This window comes from Salmo trutta, chromosome 12 (assembly GCF_901001165.1).
Source record: "Salmo trutta chromosome 12, fSalTru1.1, whole genome shotgun sequence".
NCBI classification, from domain to species: Eukaryota; Metazoa; Chordata; class Actinopteri; order Salmoniformes; family Salmonidae; genus Salmo; species Salmo trutta.
Window position 1 is genome coordinate 42,036,980 of NC_042968.1, and position 11,300 is coordinate 42,048,279.

At 40.9% G+C, this 11,300-nt stretch overlaps 1 protein-coding gene across 1 annotated transcript; it reads right to left on the bottom strand.

The window, feature by feature from the left end:
• Nucleotides 1-8,591: 8,591 nt before the first annotated feature.
• LOC115203561 (high choriolytic enzyme 1) lies at nt 8,592-10,148 on the bottom strand. Its single transcript, XM_029768342.1, has 2 exons — nt 9,822-10,148; nt 8,592-9,287 (listed from the first exon to the last, which is right to left on the bottom strand). The coding sequence occupies exons 1-2, from the start codon at nt 10,043-10,045 to the stop codon at nt 8,711-8,713; spliced, it is 801 nt and encodes a 266-aa protein (XP_029624202.1). The 5' UTR covers nt 10,046-10,148; the 3' UTR covers nt 8,592-8,710.
• Nucleotides 10,149-11,300: the final 1,152 nt, after the last annotated feature.

Genomic DNA, 11,300 nt, shown 5'->3' on the forward strand with positions numbered 1-11,300 from the left:
GTCTTTCTGTCATGTCTGGAGATAGAAAGCTGTGTCTCTGTCCTGTCTGGAGAATGAAAGCTGTGTCTCTGTCTTGTCTGGAGAAAGAAAGCTGTGTCTCTGTCCTGCCTGGAGACAGAAAGCTGTGTCTCTGTCCTGTCTGGAGAAAGAAAGCTGTGTCTCTGTCCTGTCTGGAGAAAGAAAGCTGTGTCTCTGTCTTTCTGGCCTGCCTGAGTAGACCTGTCTTGATTGAGGGCACATAGCCTAGTTTTTCATTTAGAAAATGATTAAATATAGCTAGAGACCTTCAGTAAAAGTTTGGATGCAGTTTTTTTTGCCACATAGTGACAGTAAAAGTTGTTTGCTGTACTTGGTGTGCTTGGTACATGGTGACCTTGTTTATACTTTAAACTGGGTGATGATGTTCCGTACCTCCTACAGTAGTCCCAACCCAGTGAAGTGTATGTCCCTCTCACCAACTGAGAACTGGTTTAGTGTTCTGGGTCACAATTACTTTGGGCTGCAGTGAACCCCCTCTGTGGCTCAGTGGGCTGGGCTGGCTTGGAAGGCCCAAACCTCACTGGTGACGGAGGCTGGTTTCATGGTTTGATATGAATTCTGTTGTAGAGTTGCATGGTATACGGACACTTCGGTAGTTTTTCCATACTATAACATGAAAAACAGTTCCATACTTCTAGCAGATATGTCTCATGTCATCTACTGATGTCCCCTTTAGGGCGAGCACACCGTGCCTGCTCCAATCATACTGACTCTAGTCTGGACTGAGGAACCACTGGACTCACTGGGAGTCTGGACTGAGGAACCACTGTACTCACTGGGAGTCTGTCCTGAGGAACCACTGGGAGTCTGGACTGTATCATGTTATCTCCGCTCTCATACTGTCTCTAGTCTGTCCTGAGGAACCACTGTACTCACTGGGAGTCTGGACTGAGTTGTTATCTCCTCTCTCATACTGACTCTAGTCTGTCCTGAGGAACCACTGGGAGTCTGTCCTGAGGAACCACTGGACTCACTGGGAGTCTGGACTGAGTTGTTATCTCCTCTCTCATACTGACTCTAGTCTGTCCTGAGGAACCACTGGGAGTCTGGACTGTATCATGTTATCTCCTCTCTCATACTGACTCTAGTCTGTATCATGTTATCTCCTCTCTCATACTGACTCTAGTCTGTCCTGAGGAACCACTGGGAGTCTGGACTGAGTTGTTATCTCCTCTCTCATACTGACTCTAGTCTGTCCTGAGGAACCACTGGGAGTCTGGACTGTATCATGTTATCTCCTCTCTCATACTGACTCTAGTCTGTCCTGAGGAACCACTGGGAGTCTGGGCTGGATCATGTTATCTCCTCTCTCATACTGACTCTAGTCTGTCCTGAGGAACGAGTCTGGACTGTATCATGTTATCTCCTCTCTCATACTGACTCTAGTCTGTCCTGAGGAACCACTGGGAGTCTGGACTGTATCATGTTATCTCCTCTCTCATACTGACTCTAGTCTGTATCATGTTATCTCCTCTCTCATACTGACTCTAGTCTGTCCTGGGGAACCACTGGGAGTCTGGACTGTATCATGTTATCTCCTCTCTCATTCTACACAGAAGGTACCACACTCGCTGCTGTAGTGGAAGGTATATGCAGGTATATGCCATGTACCCACTGTTTTTGGTGGGTGTTGCATATAGTCAATTTTAAATCCCCACAATGCATATCAAAGTAGTGTAGTGGAGGTAAACACTGTATCAATTAATACGGCTGATGGAACAAATCAGAAAGTTTTATCTTAAAATACTGCTAAACTATTATTTCTTCACATTTTAAGCGCAGCAATGTGCACACGGCTGTAGGCCTACGAGCAAATGTTCCAAAAATGCATTTTGCCGGGAAAACACGGTTTCATGGACAGAGATGGAAATATCTGTTAGAATGTAGAATGAGGGGAGATCTAAAGATGCAACAACTATCATGGGTTGCTAATATGACTGGGATTATCAACAACTATCATGGGATGCTAATATGACTAGGATTATCATCAACTAGCATGGGATGCTAATATGACTGGGATGCTAATATGACTAGTATTATCATCAACTATCATGGGTTGCTAATATGACTGGGATTATCAACAACTATCATGGGATGCTAATATGACTGGGATTATCAACAACTATCATGGGATGCTAATATGACTAGGATTATCAACAACTATCATGGGATGCTAATATGACTAGGATTATCATCAACTAGCATGGGATGCTAATATGACTAGGATTATCAACAGCTATCATGGGTTGCTAATATGACTAGGATTATCATCAACTAGCATGGGATGCTAATATGACTGGGATGCTAATATGACTAGGATTATCAACAACTGTCATGGGATGCTAATATGACTGGGATTATCAACAACTATCATGGGATGCTAATATGACTAGGATTATCAACAGCTATCATGGGTTGCTAATATGACTGGGATTATCATCAACTAGCATGGGATGCTAATATGACTAGGATTATCAACAGCTATCATGGGATGCTAATATGACTGGGATTATCATCAACTAGCATGGGATGCTAATATGACTAGGATTATCAACAGCTATCATGGGTTGCTAATATGACTAGGATTATCATCAACTAGCATGGGATGCTAATATGACTAGGATTATCAACAACTATCATGGGATGCTAATATGACTGGGATGCTAATATGACTAGGATCATCAACAACTATCATGGGATGCTAATATGACTGGGATTATCAACAACTATCATGGGATGCTAATATGACTGGGATTATCAACAACTATCATGGGTTGCTAATATGACTAGGATTATCAACAACTATCATGGGTTGCTAATATGACTAGGATTATCAACAACTATCATGGGATGCTAATATGACTGGGATGCTAATATGACTAGGATTATCAACAACTATCATGGGATGCTAATATGACTGGGATTATCAGCTATCATGGGATGCTAATATGACTGGGATTATCAACAACTATCATGGGATGCTAATATGACTGGGATTATCAACAACTATCATGGGATGCTAATATGACTGGGATGCTAATATGACTAGGATTATCAACAACTATCATGGGATGCTAATATGACTGGCATGCTAATATGACTAGGATTATCAACAACTATCATGGGATGCTAATATGACTGGGATTATCAGCTATCATGGGATGCTAATATGACTGGGATTATCAACAACTATCATGGGATGCTAATATGACTGGGATTATCAACAACTATCATGGGTTGCTAATATGACTGGGATTATCAACAACTATCATGGGTTGCTAATATGACTGGGATTATCAACAACTATCATGGGATGCTAATATGACTGGGATTATCAACAACTATCATGGGATGCTAATATGACTAGGATGCTAATATGACTAGGATTATCAACAATATCATGGGATGTTAATATGACTAGGATAATGCCTTTAGCTGCTTGACAATGAAAGAAAGTTGATATGAAAACCAATAGAACAGGAGAACGCATAATGAGGAAGTCTTTTTTCTAAAATAATTGCCTCCATGTTTTTTCTATGGTGTGATTTTGCCTATAGGCTACTTTGAAGCAAGGTAAAACATGCCTCATAATATAAAACTAAAATGTCCAGGTTTCAAAACCATTTAAGGAACAATAAAAATACAGAGATGATAATGATAGTGTGTCTTCTGGTTGATGGAAATACTTTCCCTAAAACCTTCTCAATTAACTAAATACAACGTAGCCTATACCTACCTGGCAGAACAAAATACCCACTTTTCCAGGCACTACTACATCAAATCAAATGTATTTATAAAGTCCTTCTTACATCAGCTGATGTCTCAAAGTGCTGTACAGAAACCCAGCCTAAAACCCCAGACAGCAAGCAATGCAGGTGTAGAAGCAATGTGTTCAGTGATGTATAATGCAGGTGTAGAAGCAATGTGTTCAGTGATGGACAATGCAGGTGTAGAAGCAATGTGTTCAGTGATGGACAATGCAGGTGTAGAAGCAATGTGTTCAGTGATGGACAATGCAGGTGTAGAAGCAATGTGTTCAGTGATGGACAATGCAGGTGTAGAAGCAATGTGTTCAGTGATGTATAATGCAGGTGTAGAAGCAATGTGTTCAGTGATGGACAATGCAGGTGTAGAAGCAATGTGTTCAGTGATGGACAATGCAGGTGTAGAAGCAATGTGTTCAGTGATGGACAATGCAGGTGTAGAAGCAATGTGTTCAGTGATGTATAATGCAGGTGTAGAAGCAATGTGTTCAGTGATGGACAATGCAGGTGTAGAAGCAATGTGTTCAGTGATGGACAATGCAGGTGTACATCACTGAACACAGTTGATTAATACAAAACAGGAAGTACAGAGCCTTCAGAAAGTATTCACACCCCTTGACATTTTCCACATATTGTTGTCTAACAGCCTGAATTAAAAATGTATTAATTTAATATTTTTTTTATGTCACTGGCCTACACACAACACCCCCATAATATCAGTGGAAATTATGCTTTTCAATTATTTATTTTTTTACAAATGTATTAAAAATGAAAAGCTGAAATGTCTTGAGTCAATTAGTATTCAACCCCTTTGTTATGTCAAACCTAAATAAGTTCAGGAGTGAAAATGTGCTTAACAAGTCATATAATACATTGCATGGATTCACTGTGTTTTTAACAGGATTTTACCTCGTCTATGTACCCCACACGTACAATTATCTTTAAGGTCCCTCAGTCGAGCAGTGAATTTCAAACACAGATTCAACCAAAAAGACTAGGGAGGTTTTTCAAATAAATCAAATAAAATGTTATTGTTTAAATGCACATATTTAGCAGATGTTATTGTTTGAATACACATATTTAGCAGATGTTATTGTTTGAATACACATATTTAGCAGATGCTATTGTTTGAATACACATATTTAGCAGATGCTATTGTTTGAATACACATATTTAGCAGATGCTATTGTTTGCATACACATATTTAGCAGATGCTATTGTTTGCATACACATATTTAGCAGATGCTATTGTTTGCATACACATATTTAGCAGATGCTATTGTTTGCATACACATATTTAGCAGATGCTATTGTTTGCATACACATATTTAGCAGATGCTATTGTTTGCATACACATATTTAGCAGATGCTATTGTTTGCATACACATATTTAGCAGATGTTATTGTTTGCATACACATATTTAGCAGATGCTATTGTTTGAATACACATATTTAGCAGATGTTATTGTTTGAATACACATATTTAGCAGATGCTATTGTTTGAATACACATATTTAGCAGATGCTATTGTTTGAATACACATATTTAGCAGATGCTATTGTGGGTATAGCGAAATGCTTGTCATGCTTTGCAAAGACGGACACGTTGTCCTACCAAGCATAAAGGCAGTAACTGCCACATAGCGTGGAACTGAGATATCTGGCTTTTATTTACCTTGGTTTCACAGTAACCTTATGCAGTTACTGTTAACATGACCCCCATTTTCTCCAAAACATAATACCATAGAGGCAGGATACTTGTCCACATGATTAAGCATGTAGTTAATGTAGCAAAAATGATATTAACTAATTTTTGACCAAATGAGCAGTTACTGCCTTTTTTGTGTGGGAGGGCATTGGTAGATGGATACAAAACAAAAACAAACAGACATTGAATATCCCTTACGAGCATGGTGCAGTTATTAATTACATACACTTTATTAATTACAATTTAGATGGTGTATCAATACACCCAGTCACTATGAAGATGCAGTCGTCCTTCCTAACTCAGTTGCCGGAGAGGAAGGAAACTGCTCAGGGATTTCACCATGACGCTAATGGTGACTTTAAAACAGTTACAGAATTTTAATGGCTGTGATTGTAGTTACTCCACAATGCTAACCTAATTGATAGAGTGAAAAGAAGGAAGCCTGTACAGAATTACAAAATATTCAAAAACATGCTTCTTGTTTGCACCAAGGCACTGAAGTACTACTGCAAAAAATGTGGCGAAGAAATTCACTTCTGTCCTCTATACAAAGTGTTATGTTTGGGGCAAATCCAATACAACACATTACTGAGTACCACTCTCCATATTTTCAAGCATAGTGGTGGGTGCATCATGTTATGGGTACGCTTGTCATCTTTAAGGACTGGGGAGTTTTTTAGGAAAAAAAAATGAAACGGGATGGAGCTAAGCAGAGGCAAAATCCTAGAGGAAAAACCTGGTTCATTCTGCTTTCCACCAGACACTGGGAGATGAATTTACCTTTCAGCAAGACAATAACTTAAAACACAAGGCCAAATATACACTGGAGTTGCATACAGTGAATGTTCCATAGTGGCTGAGTTACAGTTTTGACTTAAATATGCTTGATAATCTATGGCAAGACTTAACAATTGTTGTCAAGCAATGATCAACAACCAGTTTGACAGAGCTTGAAGAAATTTGAAAAGATTAATGTGTAAGTCACTAATGGCGAAATTCCACTCGAGGAACCAAACCGTACCCCCATCACATGACTGTACCCTTGGGGATTAAGACAGTACTGCTATATACTGCCCCTATCACATGACTGTACCCTTGGGGATTAAGACAGTACTGCTATATACTGCCCCTATCACATGACTGTACCCTTGGGGATTAAGACAGTACTGCTATATACTGCCCCTGTCACATGACTGTACCCTTGGGGATTAAGACAGTACTGCTATATACTGCCTTATGTTCATTTACCTTTAGACCTATGTTCTTATACAGTTAGTGTTTGTCTCCCCTACTACCCTACCCCCTGTGAATACCCTACTACTCTATTACCCCCTGTGAATACCCTACTACCCTATTACCACGTGTCAATACCCTACTACTCTACCCCCAGTGAATACCCTACTACTCTACCCCCTGTGAATACCCTACTACTCTATTACCCCCTGTGAATACCCTACTACTCTACCCCCAGTGAATACCCTACTACTCTACCCCCTGTGAATACCCTACTACTCTATTACCCCCTGTGAATACCCTACTACTCTACCCCCTGTGAATACCCTACTACTCTACCCCCTGTGAATACCCTACTACTCTACCCCTGTGAATACCCTACTACTCTACCCCCAGTGAATACCCTACTACTCTACCCCCTGTGAATACCCTACTACTATATTACCCCCTGTGAATACCCTACTACTCTACCCCCTGTGAATACCCTACTACTCTACCCCCTGTGAATACCCTACTACTCTACCCCCTGTGAATACCCTGCTACTCTATTACCCCCTGTGAATACCCTACTACTCTACCCCCTGTGAATACCCTACTACTCTATTACCCCCTGTGAATACCCTACTTCTCTATTACCCCCTGTGAATACCCTACTACTCTATTACCCCCTGTGAATACCCTACTACTCTACCCCCTGTGAATACCCTACTACTCTATTACCCCCTGTGAATACCCTACTACTCTATTACCCCCTGTGAATACCCTACTACTCTACCCCTGTGAATACCCTACTACTCTACCCCCTGTGAATACCCTACTACTCTATTACCCCTGTGAATACCCTACTACTCTATTACCCCCTGTGAATACCCTACTACTCTACCCCCTGTGAATACCCTACTACTCTACCCCTTGTGAATACCCTACTACTCTACCCCCTGTGAATACCCTACTACTCTATTACCCCCTGTGAATACCCTACTACTCTACCCCCTGTGAATACCCTACTACTCTACCCCCTGTGAATACCCTACTACTCTACCCCCTGTGAACACCCTACTACTCTATTACCCCATATGAATACTGTATATTTCATTACTTCTGCCTATATAAACAAAACAAATAGAGGATACAGTTGTGTCCTCCACTCCTGGTTGTATTCACCAGGCAGGTCTCTGTGTTGCCAGATGGACTCCAGCCTTCTGAGCTGCGTCCAACCAGGAGTTGACGCTCTTCAAAGTCCTGTTTCAGTCTCCTTTTCACCTAATTTTAACACCTGATTTACTTAACAACATCCACATCTCAATAGGTGCATTGTCATTTTTATTTTCTCATGTAAGCCTCATTGATTCTTTTCTTCCTAAAATAATTATTTGGTTTTTTTTTCTCCTTCCCAGCCCTCTATTCTTGTAATTCTATTTGTGTGTATTCCTAGTGTCTTGTTGTGTTTAGGTGAGAGAAATTATGTCATTGTAGTTCTGACAGAAGTGATGTAACTCTAGTGCTGACTGGAGGAAGAATGTCTTGGATCAGGACAGACATGGAGGGCTTGTGCCAAGTCTGTTAACTCTCTCTCTCTCTCTCTCTCTCTCTCTCTCTCTCTCTCTCTCTCTCCCACTTACACACACACACACACACACACACACACACACACACACACACACACACACACACACACACACACACCACACACACACACACACACACACACACACACACACACACACACTAGAAAACACAAGAATTACACAATAGCATCTGCTTTCAATCTTGTTTATTATAGATAATTAACTAAGTCACATGATTAAAATAATTTGAGAACTACACCACTTACAGGAATAATCTTTTTTAAAAAGTTACAACTAAACAATGATTTTAAATCAATAAGATCACATTATATATGTCTGACTAGACTTCTTTCATCTGGTCTTTCCCAGACTTTTCTCCTGTGACTTGCCGTCTTCCCCTCAGCAGCTGTAGAGTCTGTTGATCCTCAGGATGTCAGTGGTGGACATCCCCTGTCTCTGGCCGATGGACACGTCGGGGTCGGGGATGGGGGTGATGGTGTCCATCCCGTTGATAGAGAAGGCTGTTTTTCCATAGTGCATGACAGAGCTGTAGTCATAGGGAGTGTTCAGGTTGTTGGTGTTTGATCTATCAAAGTTGTAGGCGTTGTTAGAGTCGATGTTACTCCAGTTGATCTCGACATACTGGTCACGGTCACTCCTGGTTTGTTCGTGCTGGAAGCCCAGAGCGTGGAGAGTCTCGTGCTGAATGACGCCGAAGTAAACGCAGCCGTCCATTTGGAGAGAGACAGTCTGTTGGCCTCCCACTCTCCCAAGAGAGGACCAGCACCCGTCTCTGGGCTCATAGCTGATGAAGTCAACCTCATTCTGCCGAGGCACGAAGCGAATGCAGGTCTTGGAAGGGAAGGCCCGGAGGGCGTTCTCAATGCTCTGCTGGTCTGAGGAACTGAAGCTACTGCTCACTGTGTAGGGCACTTCAACCAATCCGTTGGAGCCTTTTTCCCAGAAACACCCTGCACTGTAAAATAACATTCAGCTGGTTAGTCAATTATATCTGAAAATACAATTAATTTGACATAAAAAATATATTTGTTATCTTTACTTCAATATTATTGGTCCTTTAATCTACTTCAGTTGTTTAACCAACCTGAAATTAAAATAAATAAATATATATATATATATATATATATATATATATATATATCAACATAAGATGCATGTAAAAACAACTACAAGGGAAACTGAGTTTAATTTTCCCTCAATTTACTAATTCTAAGTTCCAGCAACAACTTGCAACGTGTCTCTGTTTTTAGAGGATTGTGGGTAATTCCACATTCTTTGACTTCATACTACTTCTACACAATGTTGTATACATGTTTTGAAGGAAGAAAAGTATATTTTTGTATTAGTTTTAGTCAACTTTCTGAAACACTAAAAGTGAAGTATATTATACATAAAAACATGTCATGTTGGAAATACATAAAAAGCTGTTGCAAATTGTTTTAAAAGTAGAACTCGCACAATATAGTTTTTAAGTGTGTGTTGGTTGTACCTAAAGCAAATCATGGCGTTTCTGGTTGTCGGTGCCACCATGTCTCCCTCCAACAGAAACTGACTGGAGCCGTTATTGGTGGTCAGAATTCTCTCAGTGATGTCTACAGCCTCAGGGTTGTCTGTTAGAATCTCTGGTCCACTTCCATCCTCCATCAGAGGGTTGGCCTGAGAGAGGTCCAGCAGCAGCAGCAGTAGCAGGGTGAGAGAGAGGCTTTGCTCCATCTTCAGTGTGTGGAGAGGAGAGACTCTGGATGGCTCCTTGGATCTGACAGTGGAGATACTCTGGATGGCTTCTTGTTCCTGGAGATGCTTTGGAGAGGCTTGATGTGTGATTCTGTCCGGTCAGTCCTGGGCTTTTAATACAGTCCTCTACAGGTGTGTCTGCTGGAGGATTATGGGTTGGGGTCCATGTTGTTAGTCCTAAATCAACCTCTGAAGGGAGGGCTCCACCGCCACACCTACAGTTTCAACATGGTTTTAATCCGTACGGGTCCGTTTACACCTGGCCGTGCCGACTCAACAAACACGTCACACACTAATGTAATCACAGTTGACTCTACTGCAATAATGTCCTGAGGAACGTTTACATTTTTCATGTTTATTTGTCACCTGCACATGAATACAGTAGGTGTAAAATAATACATTGAAATAAATGCAGCTCTTTAGTAATATAGATAATAAACACACAATAATAATCTATTTAATAAAACACAGTAATAATATAGATAATAAAAACACAGTAATAATCTATTTAATAAAACAGTAATAATCTATTTAATAAAACACAGTAATAATCTATATATATGTAAATCTAAATATATGTAATGGCAGGTCTGTAGTTAGGGTGTAATGGCAGGTCTGTAGTTAGGGTGTAATGGCAGGTCTGTAGTTAGGGTGTAATGGCAGGTCTGTAGTTAGGGTGTAATGGCAGGTCTGTAGTTAGGGTGTAATGGCAGGTCTGTAGTTAGGGTGTAATGGCAGGTCTGTAGTTAGGGTGTAATGGCAGGTCTGTAGTTAGGGTGTAATGGCAGGTCTGTAGTTAGGGTGGTAATGGCAGGTCTGTAGTTAGGGTGTAACGGCAGGTCTGTAGTTAGGTGTAATGGCAGGTCTGTAGTTAGGGTGTAATGGCAGGTCTGTAGTTAGGGTTGTAATGGCAGGTCTGTAGTTAGGGTGTAATGGCAGGTCTGTAGGTTAGGGTGTAATTGGCAGGTCTGTAGTTAGGGTGTAATGGCAGGTCTGTGATTACGGGTGTAATTTGTCAGGTCCTGTAGTTTAGGTGTAATTGTCAGGCTGTAGTTAGGTGTAATGGCAGGTCTGAGAGTTAGGGTGTAATGTAAGTACAGGTTACTGTTAATCCTCCGTGCTTGTGGATCCACAGAGGACAGGAAGCGCGTTGACTCGTGGATGTGGACAGGGGGAAGGTGTACCTGCCCTGTTTCCTGTCGTCCACATCCAGTGCCTCCTTGGTTGACGTTGA